This window comes from Sparus aurata, chromosome 13 (genome assembly GCF_900880675.1).
Source record: "Sparus aurata chromosome 13, fSpaAur1.1, whole genome shotgun sequence".
NCBI lineage: Eukaryota > Metazoa > Chordata > Actinopteri > Spariformes > Sparidae > Sparus > Sparus aurata.
Window position 1 is genome coordinate 9,298,258 of NC_044199.1, and position 17,644 is coordinate 9,315,901.

General features: G+C 43.2%; 1 protein-coding gene across 10 annotated transcripts in view; it reads right to left on the reverse strand.

The window, feature by feature from the left end:
• The window catches only part of phldb1a (pleckstrin homology-like domain, family B, member 1a), a 36,396-nt gene extending 19,674 nt beyond the window's left edge, over positions 1-16,722 (reverse strand). For 4 of the 10 annotated variants that reach the window (XM_030437379.1, XM_030437383.1, XM_030437381.1 and 1 more), the window contains exons 1-5: positions 9,539-9,960; positions 8,795-8,918; positions 6,470-6,640; positions 4,514-4,630; positions 2,191-3,236 (exon numbers count right to left, since the gene is read on the reverse strand). In XM_030437379.1, the coding sequence (XP_030293239.1) occupies positions 2,191-3,236; positions 4,514-4,630; positions 6,470-6,640; positions 8,795-8,918; positions 9,539-9,658 (1,578 nt within the window). In that variant the 5' untranslated portion in view covers positions 9,659-9,960. Of the gene's footprint in view, positions 1-2,190; positions 3,237-4,513; positions 4,631-4,998; positions 5,337-6,469; positions 6,641-8,794; positions 8,919-9,538; positions 9,963-16,180; positions 16,230-16,322; positions 16,434-16,568 lie in introns of those variants that run through there. The other 6 variants (XM_030437378.1, XM_030437376.1, XM_030437377.1 and 3 more) reach the window with 6 other exon arrangements.
• Positions 16,723-17,644: the final 922 nt, after the last annotated feature.

Below are 17,644 nucleotides of genomic sequence, written 5' to 3' on the forward strand. Positions count from 1 at the left end.
ATTTTCACACAACATGATTACCTATATTCAGTATGTGTGTTTTGCTATGTGTATTGACATATTTTACTGTATAAACACAAGCAAAAAAAAACCCTCATCATCATCATCCAATATTTGCAGAGTAAAAGCTACAGCACAGAAGCACGACACAGCCAGAAATCACTGGAAAACCTAAAACTCCTCAGCCGACGCTGAACATATCTCTCAATTTCTCATCCGTTCACGTACATGTTGAGGCGTACATCGTCTTCAAAAAGCACGCACATACTGTATCCACAGCAGTCCGACTCAGACGCACGTTGTCTGTAACTCTTATTTGTTACCAGAAACCTTTTGGTTCCTGAAATAGTCTGTGGACAAGGAGGGCCGGGAAATACATCCCCCCCTCCTCCTGCTATGGTCCTTTCAGCTGTCAGTATGGTGGGGGGACTAGAGGGTGTGGACTGAGGATGGATAACAAGTATGCTGTCTATATGATCGTGTCTGGGTACCAATAAGAAAGAACCGTGTCCGTCAAGCAGAGGCAGCCCTGAAAGTAAAAGCCACTCGTCCTTTTGATAAATATAGTGTTGAGCAATAACCAGCCGCGCCCTCTGCTCTGGACCTCAAGACATGTGGAGGAATGTTCACCCCGTGTCACTCGGGCCACATGGGCTGACGGTGCCAGTAATGCTCTGGGGAGATGAGCTGGTGGCTGTGTGCCAGGAGATTTAGACAAGATATCTGAATGCAGACATGGCGTCTGCCGTGCCAACAGCCTCAGCGCCTTCTCCCCCCTCAACTGTACTCACGTCCTTTAAAATGATGGTGTTTATAGACCCTGTAGTGTTTGTCCTGTGTCATTTTTAAATCCGTAGGGTGAAGCCAAAGATACTTTTTCACATTGTGTTCCTTACTAACCAACTAGCTAACTACACAAATAAACCTAAAGACGACCTGTGTTTAAATGTGAAATAATGAATAGGGTTTTTTTTTACAGTTTATTATAGTTCGGCATTTGTTTTTTTCTTTTTGTAGAGAGTTTAATACCAGTCTCACGTCTGTACATTAATATGACGCTGCAGCAAAGAAATGTTTAGCTTAGCTTGGCCTAGTGTAAAGACTTAAGAGGGGGGACACAATTAGCCTGGCACTATCCAAAGCTAAAACAAAAATGAGAAGGAAATCTAAAGTTACGCTATTTAATTTATTGTTTATAACTTGTTCAGTTTGTGTTGTGTTCAATTTGAAGTTTTAGGAGATGATTAGCTTAGCATAGCATAAACAATAGAAACAGAGAGAGCTGTGTCTCTACAAAGGTTAAAAAAGTCTCCCTACCGGTACCTCTAAAGCGCACAAGTGATGTTGTTTCTCAATAAAAATCTGTTTAATCCATATAAAAACATCACAATATACACTTAAGTATGAAGCTAAAGGAAACAATTAGCTTATCTTAGCGTGAAAGACTAGAAACAAGGGAAAAGAGCTAGCCTGTCTCCATCTAAAGCTAAAACATCTGCCTAGCAGAACCTCTAAAGAGCACTGATTATTATCATGTTGTTGCTTAAATTTGTTTAATCTGTGTTTAAAAATAAAATATTTACACTTGAGGAGATGATTAGCTTAGTCAAGTATGAAGACTAAAAGCTAGCTTGACTCAGTCCAAAACTAAAACCTCCCAGCTCATTATAAACACATTTCTGGCTTCTTCGATTTGTGTGAAAATGATTATATTTCACTTTAAGCAAAAGGAGATGTCGCTTAGCATAAAGGAAAAAGTATATATATATATCTTCAGACAAAGCTCGGCTAGCTGTTCCTCCTGTCTCCCACCACCAAGTCGGTGGTGAACATGATTGCACATCTAGCAGGGTAAATTTAGAGTTATTTTTCCAGATGTGGTGGAGATGGAGTAAACGTGGACTTACAGTCGTCAGGTCACCAAAAACATGACTCCAGATGAATGCTAATGTTGCTCCGTGTGTGCTGGATGTTTAAGAAACATTTACGATGTTTTGTGCTACAATTAACAATATATATACGTCCTGATATTTCTGTGGCTCTGCACCTGTCAGCTTGTTTTGATGTTTTGCTCCTAATAGATTATTGCAGATTTAAAACGTATACAAATTCCATCCTTGCATAAACAGGATACAGTCTAAACAAAAAGTCAAAACCAGAGCAGCAAATGTTTTCTTCGTGATCACTCACCAGTTTCTCCATTTCCTGCTCACGCAGCCTCTCCTCTCTCTGCCAGCGGTGGTATTCCAACAACTCGTCCTCATTGTCGTTGATCTCAGAGATGCTGTTCTTGCGTTCCCGGGTGTATGGTTTCACAAGACTCTGCTCCTTGCTGGAAGATCCGCTCATGCTCATGCAGGGGGTCTTTCTTTGGCTATGAGGGCTGGCAAGAGGTGACGAAGCAGACCGAGAACCCAGGCCTGACTTGATGCCACAACCAGGCCTCTGGTTGTGCCTGCCTCCAGACTCCTTCTCTAGCCCAGAGATTGAAGATGGACTTTGGGCATACAGTGCCCTCATGGCTTCTGCTTTGGAAGGACCTATAAGTTTACGGGGGCCCTGCGGGCTGTCGGGGACTGGTTTGGCAGTGGAGCCCTGCGATCCTGGAGTCCCTCTGTGGGACATGTAAGGGCTGACAGGAAGACGTTCTTTGGTGGACCCAGTTGGCTCTGGAGTCCTGAGTCTTTGAGGGACCTCTGGGTGAGACAGGGGCTGATCTCTCATTGGACTGGGGGATCTCTTCTGCAGGGAGGAGCCTCTTGTGCGAGGACTGGGTGGAGCCGTTGGGGAGAATCTGACAGATGATGGTTTGCGACTAGAGTTGTCTGTGCCCTGTCCTGACCTTGATGTGGCCTCACCTCTTGCACTCCTAACAATCTTTGGGCTCTCCTGGGCCCTCTGACTACCACTGGTACCACTCGAGGCCACAGAGAGCGAGGCCCTTGGATGGGGGACGGGAGTGTGGTTGTTATGAGCAGACCTTGCGGGTACTGGAGGGGTTTTGTTGCCAAGGTTATGGCTCAGAAAGCAGCTGCTGTTTTCATAAATGGATTCCTCTTTCATGGAGCCATTTCTCCCATTGAGCATACTTGTCGGAGAGGGCTGTTTACCCGATCCTGACGATGATGAGACCTTCAGAACCAAAGAGTCCTGGAGGTTCTTTGCTAGGTTGTTGGATCTGGAGTCTCCGTTGCTCGGAAAGGACTGATGATTCCCGTTGAGGACACTGTGGGAGTCTGCGGAGAGAGACAGAAACACTTGTGCATGAGCATTCCTGCTGAATAAAGGAAGCAGACGCTTGGAGAGACAGTTGCACAAACAAACATAAACAAACACAGTGGGAGGAATCCGTCTTGCGTCTTCTTTGCCCTACTGACATCCAGCACACCTCAGGTCAGTGCTGTGGGACATAAAAGGGAAAACACACATGCCTGAGCATGTCGTTGAACACACACCATAACACAGAGTGTCTCTGTGGCTCCCTGTAAATAGTGATAAATGTCTCCTGTATGAGGGATGTTGTGCTCCTCAGTTGTGCTGTAATCCCACAGGGATCTGGAGCTGCTAAATATAAAAGCTGCAGCCGTGTACCTCATTCGGGGCTGATGAAATCAGGGGCTGGTCAGGAAAGAGTGGGCCATACACACTGGGCAGGGTGTGGCGGCTCTTACTGTACTGTTCTGACAGCCAAACCAGTAAGGTCAGAGGAGAATGGACTCTAAATATCATCGACAGCACGAGGGGCCAGAATAATATAACATCACCTTGATGTAACTGCATAGAGAAAGATTACAACAGTCCTGTGTCACAATGGGGTCACACCTTGAGCGAAAAACCACAGATTGAAATGAACTAGATCACAATGTAGGCCACAGATAATTAGTCCCGAACAAGTTATTTTCTGCTTTCGGTCAGATAACGGCCAGTCTTTGAGTCAAACTTCAGGACCAACTGTGCAGTAAAATGTCAGAATCACAAATCACACGGAAGAACCAAACAAAAACATCCTGTCAACTTCAAAACTCATTGACTTCTGAGATTTGCATCAACATTTCAAACCAATGAAGTGTTTCACAGTTATCTTTTATCAAGTTTACTACATCTCAGTGTCCATTTGCTCGAACATAAGCCCTAAAAGCATAGATATTCTAATCAACTAATCATGTACAGCTTGATCACAACATGTCATCCTACCCAGAGGCCAAAGTCTTGTAATTCTCTCTTGCAGATGTACGATCCTTGGTCGGGAACTTTTGCAGCATCTTGATATTTACACTAAGGAATGGAGAGTCCAACTGTGAATAAATACCTCTCAGCTCAAAGCATTTGCTCTGCCCAGAATAGCTTCTGAGGAAACAGTAAAACCTTCGTGCACACAGTCACCACTCAGCATCTTTTTGTCTGTGTCCTTTCTAACTGTCTGAAACACAAACCGTGTGATTTTCACAACGGCTGGATCACAGCAATTGTTCCAATCTGGAGAGTTATATCATTATCGAAGCGGGGTCGTTACCAGTAGGATGAGTTCTTGAGGTGCTCACTCCTCCAGGCAGCATGCTCTTCATCCGCAGGGCCTCCTCTGGGTGGTTGAAGCGAAAAAAGGCAGACTGGCCAAAACACAGCATGCACCCTGCCAGGAGACAAGACAGTGTGGGGTAGGAGGCTGTCAGTGATGTGTTAGTCAGCATTCTCAGAGGCAAAGTCTTAGCAACGCCATGAATGATTCTGATATTAAATTAGTGGTTATTTAGTGTTGTTTTGTTCATATTTCAGCATTAGTTACTCTCAGTTACTTCAACCATTCAACTAATTCTGGTTAAAATGGGACCCCAAAGCTCTCTTTCAATGTCTTGGAGAGATTTGTTTTAACATGCCATGAATGTAATCGACATTTCAGCTCAACATACCTACTGTTAGTTATTTGTGATTGTTATGTCCTAGTCCTCCTAAACAACAGGGAGTGTATAAATTGACATAAATAAACCGACTTTAACTCACGTGCAATCAAACAGTGAGTGAAATCAACTCCTCCTTTCCCTGCATTTCCAGGGGCTTTCGAGAATGCCTGCTATGTTTCCCTGAAGTTTTGTTTCCAGTAACGGATATTCCACAGGGAGTTTAATGTTTATTTCATCCTTCAAGACAAAGTCGAAGGTCCGTGTGGCTGCAGCATTGTTCCTTGTGATACAGATGAAGCCGTTTCCTACATTCCTGAGCGGTTTTAATCAGGATTTCATGACATGTCCTTTGAATGAAGCATAGCCTGAAGTATTCTTGTTCGGCAGCTGCTGCCTCCACACACGCTGGCTGATCACCAGGCTTCAAATGACATTCTGGTGTAGCTGCTGCTGGCATGGATCCCATGGACAGGGGACTGAGGGGGGCGGGACTGTTATGCCTATTTTATGGCAAGCATGTTTGTTACTGGAAGGACATGGGACTATTTTGACCGTGTCATTGTTATGTAAAGTCCACTTTGCCTCCAGTCAGCCCAATAATAAGCAGAAGCCAGTCTATGTGTGTGTGTCTACATTAACCATTTTTAATGATTTGTCTGAATGTACATACATGTGATTTCAAAGATAAGAGGGAGATAAACAAGACTGAGAGCCTATAGTCATGCCAGTGTCTCATCAATGTACAACAGTACTTTGGGCTAAATTGTAATGTCGACATGCTAACAGGCTAACACTGACTATACTAACATGCTGAGGCCTGGCAAGTGTAATGTTTACAATGATCACCGTTTTAGATTGATTGTTTTGGCATGCTAACATTTTCCAATTAAAACTTGCAAAGGGGAAAGTGTTAGGGGTACATTCTATGGCATTCTGTAATGGTGCCACCATTTCTAGAGGGTAGCGTGGGCCTACTAGCTGTCATTATCTGTCTCTGTCAGGGGTCATTTTTTTCATCTGTCAATCGCTAATCATCATGTATAGAGATGTATAAAGTACGTGCAAAAGACAAATGCAGATGTCAACAGAGACATATGCAAAAATGTAAGTTAGCTAATGACAGAGTAAGGTTTAGCTAATCTTATGTTAATGGAATGCTAACACAACCTCAGCTAATATTGCATAATTTAAAATTAATTTCCCAGTCTGGGATCATTAAAGTAATTCTATCTATATAATTACCACATTATATAAACACATAACTTCAGCCTACCTTTGTTTCTGACTGTGTACTGTAACCGTGGTGTGTTCAGGATGTTTGAGGTGTGGGGGCGAAAAAAAACAAAGGTACCAAATTTTGTGCCAGTGAGAAAACGTTGACCTGCTGATGGCACTAGATAAAACTGTTTGCAACCAGATTCATAAGGATTCATCTGCTGGCTATCCACTGAAATTGTTGTTGAGATATTTCAGTTTGGACGAAAGTGGTCGACCAACAATCTGACAGACTGACTTTGGCAAATATCATACAAGTTATTTGAAATAATAAGCTTTCAGGTCAACAACTGTACCTTGTGTAAGGCGATGGGATTTGGTGATGGGAAGTCCATCCACAGAGCACTGGTTTCCACATGGGTACAAGGTGATGCTGCCTGCTTTGTTTTCAATGTAGCAGTGCTGAGCTGCGATGCCGTGGCCTTGCAGAGGGATGTCTGTCTCGCCGCTGCCCAGCGTGGTTCTCCCTGCAACAAGAGAAAACATTTTCTCAGTGCTCGTTACAGGAGATTCACGTGTGAATACTTTGGTGAAGTATTCTTAGGCTGCGGTTTAAGGGCCAGAGGTGACGGGTGTCATCCCAGAGGTCAAGGTCACATGGGCGGAGTCGCAAACGGAGTAAGCATGCGACTGAATGCTAAACAACAGGTGTGAGTCTCAAGCGATGTTGACAGAGGCAATTAATATAGTCATCTCCTATTAAACGCGTCGTAATTTGATAATCCGTTATATTTATATTGCTGTCTGAGGGCAAGAGATTTAACTCAACACAAACACTCATGCACGATTAATTCTTATGTGATAGCACAGAGGAGATGGAGCACAAAGAAGACTCCCAGAAGGCTTTTCTCTGGGGCCCTACTGTCACACCCTCTCTCATCCTCTGTGGTGTCTGGGCTCGGTGAAAGACAAATGGTGCAAGAAAATCACAGACAAGGCAACTGTGGCGCCGAATGAGTAACAACATGGTTAGTGTCATCGGTGTCTGTCAATTTGTTGCTCCTGACAAGTTGTGCTTCTTTCTTATTACAGAACAACTGACATATTTTGAATAATTGGCTTATGGGAGTGTCTATATATACAAACAATAGACCAAATTACTATGTTTGTTTACAATAATTTCTAGTAGTAAACCCCTTCATTAAGCATTAGGTTACATACTACTAAACTTTCTTTTTTTCATGGTGTTATTTCAAAGTTTAAACGTTTAATTCATCTTAAACACATTAATAACATTTATAAATACACTAACGTTAGGTTGGACACTTAATTTAAATGTTGGGCCACAGACTAAACAAAAAGACAGCTTGAGTTTACACAAACTAGCAGTTAGTCTGAGATGTTGCTGCTGGGTATATATTAAAGAAGTTAGCCAAGCAATTAAGTACATAAAGCAAGCACAGTAGTAGTAGTTTGCTGATGTCACTTATGTCCACAATGCAAACTGACTACTGGTGTTCTACCTGGAAGTGATTGTTGCTGTTAGCGTAATTTCGCAGTGTTTCACTCTATAGATAGTGAAAATCTTGGGCCATATTTCAAGGTACAACAGCATATCTCATGATAACTTCCTTAAACAACAGCTAGCGTTAGCATTGAACCCTGCTCTTTGATAGTGTTACACAATATGATAAGAAAAGCTTAATTTAGGCGCACAGGTGGTTGAGTGGTTAGAGCGCATGCCACATACGCAGCTGACCCTGGTTCGATTCCGGCCGGAGGTCCTTTGCTGCATGTCACATCCCCCTCTCTCTCCCATATTTCCTATCTGTCTAATGCTTAATAAAGGTGTCTATGCCAGAAAAAATCTTTAAAAAAAAAAAAAAAGAAAAGCTTAATTTAATTTGAAAATATCAGTGCATAGCCTGCCTTGTTCACATTTATTTAAGCCTGGGAATACGAGTCTGTGGATGTAATAAAACGGTAATGTTATCTGGGAAGTTAGCCGTTGTCTAGCTTTAGCTATTAGGTAACAAATAAATTATATTATATATATATATATATATATATATCAATATATATCTATCTATATATATAGATTTGTATATATATATAGCTTCAAATATGGCATAGATCCCTCTGGATTTTGTCTTTGTTTCGTCTTTGGTTAATGTCTTTTTAGTTGCCTGTCAACCAGGATTCTCTACATACATAGAACTTACCAGCACAACACAGCAGCTAAAATAATCCCAGGGTTCAAGCTTCCTACCCCAAGTGTGACATCAGGGGAAAATGGCCGCTGTGTGAATATGGTCTATTTTGTTGTTGCTATCAACAACAAATGTCACTTAAAGTAGCTTTAGAGTTAAAATAAATGGTGCACCGTGATAAGGCATAAGACTGCACATTTAACAAGATGTTAATCAGGCCCATACCCTGTCCTTAACCACCACAACTGAATGCTGTTTCTTAACCCTAACCTATACCTAACTTAAACCTGACCCTTAAACCGAGTCTAAAATTAGAAAAAAGCCCTTTGAAGTTGTGAGGACTGGATAAAATGTCCTCACTTTCCAAAATGTCCTCACTCTGTTGATTCAAAACTTGTGGTTCCAGTCCTCACAATGTAGAACGTACAAGGACAGACACACACACACACACAAACACACACAGGTCTTCACCTTCAGACAGGGGCAGCAAGGTGATGGCTGTGCTCAAGCGTCCACTTCCCAGACTAACCAGGTGGGGGCGCTCTGCCTGGACTTTCAGGGACTTGCCTGTCTCAATCAGGTCTAAAGGAGTGCTCTGTCAAAAAGATAAATACATTGGAAAACATGATTACATGATCCTGAGACTGTTGAGTTACTAAGACTATGAAGTCACACTCCTGAAAGTCTGTGAATTTCAGTTCTGTATGGAGTTTTAACTACATGTGTGAAGAGATAAACTCCAAAGCATAGATATTAAAATGCTCAAACAGGAAGTCCAGCTGACAGACTGCAATTGATTCAAACTCATCCGAGGCTTGTTAGGAAATTATCGATTCTATTACAGCAGTATACGAGGTGCTAGGATGTTGAACATGCGCGAGTAAATAAAGTTGCTTTTCACCAGCTGCATTCCACGATCGTTAAAATAGCCCCCTGTAATTTCCAGATGTTTGTCTGCATCTGGAGGACTGAACATGCCATGATTTTAATGTTCGTTCAACGTTTTGATTAAAAACCAAATGTTAGATAAGGAAGAATCTAACAATGGGGGTCCATATCATTGAGACAGATAAAAAGAACAATAATCCTGAGTTCTTACAAAAAAGTTGGGTAACACAGATGGTAACAGTAATAAAGTCAGTAACACGTGAATTAACATCCCAGTTTATATCAGCAGTAAACAGCCCCCTGGACCTGAAGGAAGAAATGACTCACCTGTAAGACCTGGTGCGTCTGCCGCCCATGTTCCACTTTATTCCTGCTCATGCGCTCCATGTCGGCTGGACCGTCAGAATTATCTGACACATGAAGATCCTGAGGCAAACACACATGCATACAGAGAGAGGGAGAGAAAGAGAGAGAGAGAGAGTGAGCAGCAGGGCATGAATGGGAGCGCTGGGAATACTGCTACTACAGTTGTACTACAATGAGAACAGTGCTTTCCTTAGAAACCTTCTGCCCCACTTATAAGCCCATGTGACCAAACCATTATACTGGGTAATTGTCTCTGCAGAACCGCGGAGACAAAACGATCCATAAGAGAGCTGGCATCGATTTATGCCTCAATCTAAGGAAGATGACTGATTTGTACAAATCTGACAACAAGCATTTGTCATCGCAGAAGAAGAGGGAGAAGGTGTGAGTGAGCTCTGCAGGTGTCGCACACATCAGGGGTTCAGACCACTGCTCCCCTCGGACCACGATGAGTCACTGTGACTCATAGGGGGATCTTACGAGGGCAAACACACACAGACACACACTCTCCGTGTTTGCAGACAGATGCTGTAGATTAGATCCAGCTGCGTGCTCATCGGCGCTCACATCAGACGAGAGGGAAACAACAAACCCATGAGCACCAGACAGACCTCAGACAATCACACACAGGCGCATAAGCAGCGCAGATGACTCACCATATTTTCCTGCTAAAAAGCTGGCATCCGCCTCTTTCACTATCTCCCACATAAGCTGCCTGTCCTGGCAGCAGTTTAGTATCAGCTCAGCATTCCAGGCAAAACCCAAATAGACACAGACCATCTATTATCTGGTGTATGTTGTGTCTACCACAGACCAGACGTAAATTACTGTCATGTTTGACCCTTGAGTTGTATGTTTCAAAGTAGATATCTTTATTTAAAAATCCCCCTTCACGCCTGTGTTACAACATACATGAAAAAAAAAATCAAATGTGTGCAGGTCAAAGTATATTTACCACATCAAAATCCTCCTTCTCCTTAGATAGCTCAAACATTCAACTGTAGGACGGCAAGAAAAAACACAAGTGTGACTGAAGGGAGACTTAAATTATCTGGCATCATCCAGATATGACCAACAAATAGATGGCTACTGACATAAAGCGTCTGATAGGTTCAATGGCTTTTACATATTCTGACACTCTGCTGGAGGGATTAACACCTTATTTCTAACGTATATAAAGCATATGCTGTGCATATTCCATCAACCCATTTAGGGTGCAACTTGATACACCTACTTTCTTCGCACATGCTACTTTCCAGTATTTACCCCTCTGTTTTTTACTGCTATTAAAGTTATTTGTTCAGTTTTATTTATTATTTATTTATTTATTTGTTTGTATTATTAGATAGGACGGCTGGAAAGGGAGACAGGAAAAGGGGGGCGACATGCAGCAAAGAGCTCGGATTCATAAAAACCTAGGCTGCATTTGAGGACACAGACTCTGTACAGGAAACACACGCTGCACTAGCTAAGCTACTGGGTCGCCTTTGTTTTTTTTTTATAAATAATATATCTACAAAGTTTGTAGAAAAGTGAAAAACAAAGAATAAAACTATCTAATTTCCTTCAAAAACATAATTATGGAAGTGATTCAACAATTTTTAAATGTTCGTCAGGTCCAAAATGATTGTTTTGTTTTTCTCTGTGTAAAATTTAGGACTGTTGGTTTCAGTTTCCAGCGAGGTTTTTCAGCCAATGGTATAACGTGGTTTGTATCATAAGTTTGTTGTGTTTCGTCTGCAATCAACAGTCTTGGTATAGCTGCTAATTTGTGGGAAAAAAACCTTTAGAATGGCAGAGTTCTACAGCGAGCATACTGAACTGCCCTAATGTTGGCTAGCTGGTGTCAGCATCACTAACGTTAGCAATGTTAGCTAATGTTTTTTAACTAACCTTACCTAACGTGTCCTACCTAATGTTAGCTAGCATTAGCAGCCACTTGAGGGGGGCAGGTTGTTGAACAACAGCAGTGTTATAATGTAAATGTAGCAGAAGAGGAGATGGAGTGCTGATTTTATTGGTTAAATGTTATCAATAACACCTTCAAATACAATACTTTAGTAAATTGTAGTTAGTTATTACTTATAATTGGTATCGGTCGAATTCCAAGTAAACTGAGATTAATCAAAAACTGGGGACGAATTCTCTATAGTTGCACAAATACTGGGCGAGTGAGACTGATTCTGATATGTGATCAATTGGGTTGAGATGCGGTGACTTTGCAGCAGATAGCATATGATCATCTCCATCCTCATCAATGACACCTGTTGACCATGACCACGTCACACAGCGACACATGACCGTTGCGTCATAAATAACAGCCTGAGCTCTTTGTCACTCTCACTGACATCACTGGTCATTCAAAATTTGTGCCAAAAAAAGCCCCAAAAACCTCCACAGCTGAGTTTTACCCCCCACCCGGCTGAGACAACAGGCCGTTCTCTCCACGTCTGATGTCACTCCAGACTGGGTGAAACCACACACGTATCTGACAATCCCGTCCAGTGTGTGCATCGCCGAGGACCCGGTGACACGACGGAGAACAGAGCGTCCCCTCTGTTTCGGCTCTGACACTGGACCCCTCACGCCTCCGCTGTCAGCCCACTGCCTGTCAACACTGGGCCCTCTTTGAGCCACGCACTCAGACACAGGACGGGAGAGTGGGCAGGGTAATGTGTCTCTGGCTGTCTGACTCACACACACATATACACACACACACACACACACACACACATATGCACACACACATGCTCCCTGCTCCCACAAGCCTCAGTGATTTAGCGTACACACCCAGGCCGGAGAATAGTTTTAAAGCTCGCAAATGCAGGGCCTTCCACTGTAACCTGTCATTATGGGGGCAGTTATGCCCTTCAGAGTTGCCATGAGCTTCTGAAAATAGACACCACCAGCCGCACAGTCTGGGCTCAGACTTTTAAAGAGAAATCTGCCGAGGGTGAGCGCCGACAAGACAGAAAAGACACGGAAAAATCCAGATTTAAAATGATAAATAAAATAAAAGACACACTACATACAAAACGACAAAAAAAGGGTTATTTTGTAAAGTAATTTGCAAACGCATGCAGCAGTTTTCCCACTTCACCGACAGACGTGCAGCCTCTTACCATTTCTCTACTCTCACAGAGTCCAGGCGGCAGCTACATCCGTGAGCTTGTCTAAGGTTTGTTAATCCATAGAGCAGTGTCCACATGGTTGTTTATGTCTTGCTCCTAGCCTTTTTTCATTCACTCGCTGGGCTCCTCTGCTATTTCCCTCCTCCCAACCCCTTCTCCTCCCCATCCCCGGTGCAGAGTTACATCGCAGCAGAGGGGGGAACCCGGCATCGGTCCTGCCCTCCAAAATTGTGCTCTCTTCTTCTTGAGGACGCCTTTCTTTTCTCTTTTTTTTGCAAATAAACCCTGTCAGCAGAGGACTTGAGTCAAAGTTCAGAACCTCCTCAGAGAGTCTTACAGGGTTCCCATTGATTTAAAACTCAGATGGACTGCACCAGATGATCAGAGGGAGGCTTGCAGCATTGTGTATTAAAGCAGAGCAGGTGTTAACAGTCTGATCCTGGGAGGAAATAAAAAGGTGGTGTAGGAGTAGGAGGTGGAGGTGGAACTTCCTGCTCTGAGCTATGTGCCACTGATGTAACAAACTGTGGAGAGGGGTATTTCCACTCTGGGAAACTGCTTTCAAAACCACGATTATATGACATAACACGGCGGAATATAACGCGCCCACTGTGCTCGATACATCAGTGGTGACGGGAACGGAGGACGCTCCACAGGAAGAGGGAGAAACACATGCGAGCCATCGTTTCAGACGTCCCTCGGGAACGATCTGGCCCACAGTGCAGAGAGAGTGGGAGAGAAGAAACCCTCCACTATTGATCTCTCAAGGCTTTTCCCATGGTCGGGGGGCCAGGGAGGAGATGGAGGAAATGAAGCAGATGATGAGTCACTGAGGAAAATGAAAACAAACAAACAGAGGCAGCTAAGTAACCAGATGGACTCGAGAACAGCAAAGTCTGCAGAGAGGGCCGACTTTGTGAGTCAAGTTGTCCTCTCGGTGATGATGTGGAAGGTACAGCTGGAGGGGGTGAGAAGTGCTGAACGTCCTTTAGATGACTCCAGCACCGTTTAAAGAGCGTTCAGCAACCATTGTATACTGGGGGTGGTTAATCGGCCCAATTTCCTGATTCGATTCGATTACAAATCGATTTTCGATTATTAACGATTATCGATTATCGATTTTCAATTATTAACGATTATTGATCTTCCATTTAACATCAGTCAGCTGCTGAATTATTTTACTTATCTTTTGAGTAACACCTCACAGCACCTTCAATATTGTATAGTGTAACTGTAATATCAAAATTATTATTTTTTAATTTGTTTTAAATGTAGTGTTTCACTGTTAAAAGAAAGTTGCCAAGCTCAGCAGCCGGACTCATGTTAGAAGCATTGTCGGTGACGAGAACCAGGGCGTGTTTCTCTATTCCCCACTCGTCTGCCATTGCTTTGAGAAACTCACACATATTTGCGCTTGTGTGGCTATCATCCATAGCTTTCGTCTGAAGTACGTAGGACATTAGCTTCCATTAACTGCTGACATAATGAGCTGTAACGGTCACATATGAGACTGTAGCTCTGGATGTCCAGGCATGGCAGGTTATTGCTACCCTGTGAGCAGAGTTGAGGGACACTTGCACGGAAAGGTTTGTCTTCTTGTAAAGATTTGGAATCGATTTAAGTGTGAAAAAGCTCCGGGATGGAATAACATATCTTGGCTCCAGACTGTGGACCATGTAGCGGAAGCCAGTAAGAGGAGGACTCCAGTTTGTATTACTATTTAAAAAAAAAAAAAAACTTTAATTGATGTTTGGAAATTTAATAATCGAATCATAATCGTCAATGTTATAATCGCGATTAATCAATAATCGATTTTTTTTCACCACCCCTATACGTGTTTTCCAGGTTTTAAAGGCCGCACAACAGAAACGTGACGTACCTTTTTTGAGCGACCGACCTGTTGCACTCGTCCCAACACTTGCCTTCACGAACGCACAACTCTTTGTGTTGTTTGCAGAAAGCACCACTATTCCAACCTACAATGTTGTTGTGATTCTGATATCGTGTCATTTGCTTAAAAATATCAGTGTTCGATTTTTTTCCCGCCCCAATATCTGGTTTACAAAGCGCACAATTCAGCATACTGGCATTTCTTTTGTTGTGTCACAGCAGATACAGGTAGCATTTTGTGACTTTCGACATTATTGAAGAATTGAAAAGGTTGTTATTTAACATAACGAGAGGATGTGTTCTTTAATCAGCTGAGACCACTCAGGCTATTAAAAGAAGGTTTTTGATTTGGCCTTTGGTCCCAACAGTTTAACTCGTAGTTAAATTATGCATTTAATGATCAATATTAATGTTTGTTTTCCTTCTGATGGTGATTACTTGGCCGTACTATGGCTGTACACATGCACATCTGTTTACAATGTCTATATAATGGTCTACCTCTGTATGTATGAGTGAATGTGGGCAGTGAGTGTACATGAATGTGAGTTCACATTTGTGTTTTTCTAGTTTTCACTTGTCAATAGGTTAGTTTCAGCACTTGGTAGCGACATAATGGACTCGGAATGTTATTGCCTTGATAACTTGGCAGTTGATTAGTCTTTGGATCTCTAATGCGAGAGACGCTTCGGCAGTCAAACGGGTTGTGAGCACTGTGGGCGGAGGATAAAAGTTCTCCACCACTGGAAGATTTGTCAGCTGGTGAATTGTGAATCACGTCTGTTGGATGGGTTTCGGATTGAACAGTGTGTGCTCCCTGTAGAAACACTCTGTTCCGTCTAACCTGGCATGCGGAGCAGATGTCTGCAGATCTCCGCAGGACGGCTGGACCCCGGCGTGAGAGCAGACAGGTGGATGAATGCGAAAGTGCAATCATGTACAAAATGCTCGGGAGGCGGAAAGGTAGGAGGGTTCACGAGGGGGTCGGATGAGAAGCAGCTTTTCACCTTCGTCCGAACTCAGGTGTTGAACCAGCGCTTCCTGTGCGCGAACACTGCTTCTCCTGCGAAGTGTGACGGGCCCAAACATGACCTTTGCCCTCACCTCGACCTGAGACGCAACCATTAGAGTGGTTGATGTGGCAGGAATGCTGCATGAGTGTGACAAAAGACTGATTCACAGATGCTTGGTGCAGATTAGCATCATCTGCGAGCACTCAGACAGTTGCAGGTACATTTTGGCAGAACACAGTCAACATTGTCTGTTACACAAATCAACCCATGCACGCTTGAATGCCATTTTTAGTCACCCGATGAATCACCCACGTTCTTATACATCTCATCGGCCATCGCACAGCACAGAAAGCACCAGCTCACATCATGTGACCGGCCAAATGCTGCTCCAATGAGGCACGACCCCAAGAACGAAAAAAAAGAACAACAGGAAGCTGCTGAAATTCCCCAAAACCTTTCCTTTGACTCTCCCACCACACAGATGTGCAGTTTCCTTTTGCAACTTCTGTCCAGTCTCAAGTAGATTTTACCTGTTTTCTTCCTTTCACACACGTTACTGGAAATATACTCACTCAGGCACATGTGCACCTCACGCTCGTGTCGGGGAAGTACTCCATCAGCCTGTAATTCCAACAAAAGTACATTACTAGCCGCATGAGCCCCAGAGGCAGCCTGATCTCTCACACACACACACATTAACAAGTGTCCACTCACAGACTCTCTCTCTGAATCAGATGACTTCCACCTGCTCTGTCTGATTTCAGATACAAATGGGCAAAAAGGATCACAGAACCGTGTGAACTCCCTCACACACTGTGCACGGTCAGTGAGAAATAACTGGGTCATGTCAGGCTGTGCAACCATGATTGTAAGCGGCCACAATAGCCCTATTATCTCTAACTTATTCTCTCTCTCTCTCTCAACACGCACAATGAAGCAAACATTTTTGTTTCTCATTACCAGAGCTGGAGAGGAGCATCTTCTTGTCTGCCGGATGATTCAGCCCCGAGATTAAAAACATCTTCCCATCTCTTCACGGGCAAAAAAAAAAAAAAGGTCTCCCAGTTCTCTCCTCCAGGATGGAAACAACCCGTCAGTCTTTCACTGCCGCTGAGTTTGTTTCAAAGTGAAACATTTTTCGGTCCGTCCACATACATCTCTCAGCTGGGTCCACCCCTCTTTCAGGCCCTTTTACCTCTTCCCACTTATCATTCCTTCTCCCCATCTGTATCTCTGCATCCCATCACCACTCAGGCAGATGTGTTCTCTAGATTTTGCAACATGTACCGACAGTACCCGGTGCATATATGGTAACATGAAAACTCGTTCCCTTCAGTGTCCCATTTTTTTTGTTCTGTTTATTCTTCGGCAGAGCTTTTAATTGTTTTTGTGGCCTTCGAGAGAAACACAAGTGACATTTCATATACAAATGTTCCCCAAAGGCATCTCTGCGTCATGACACACACTGTGCAGCCGCGGGGAAAAAAAATCAGAGTCAAACTGAGAAAAACTGAGTTTCACAGTGTTTACTTTTGCCACAAACAGCTGTGAAGAACATCACTGGTGAATTTTGGAGCCTTTGACAGGAAATTATAGTTATCACAGCCAATGGACATTCAGGTTTTTTTTTTTTTCCTTCTCAGGCTGGAATTTTTTTTTTTTTTTTAGCCCGGCTGTTGCTGTTGGACACGTTGTCAAGGCCCGAGTAATTGGTTCAGCCTGTCCTGGGCTCGGTTCAGAACCCGGTGCGTCATGCTGCTTTTGCCACAAATAAAATAGTCAGAGCAGACAGAAATATCGGCGCGCTCTCCTCCACTGATGGAAAGGTTACGGTTGATTTTTAGTCACACGTGTCTGAAGCATGTAATCACGTCTCTCCTGGACGCCAACTGTAGAATTATGATGTATGAATGTCAGAGGGACTGACTTTCAGATATTCCACTTTTTTAAATCATGTCAACTGTGATGATGCTAAATCTTTAATCTCCAGTATTTTCATTAGTGTCTTCTTGGTATTTAGTTGAATATCTGTCTTA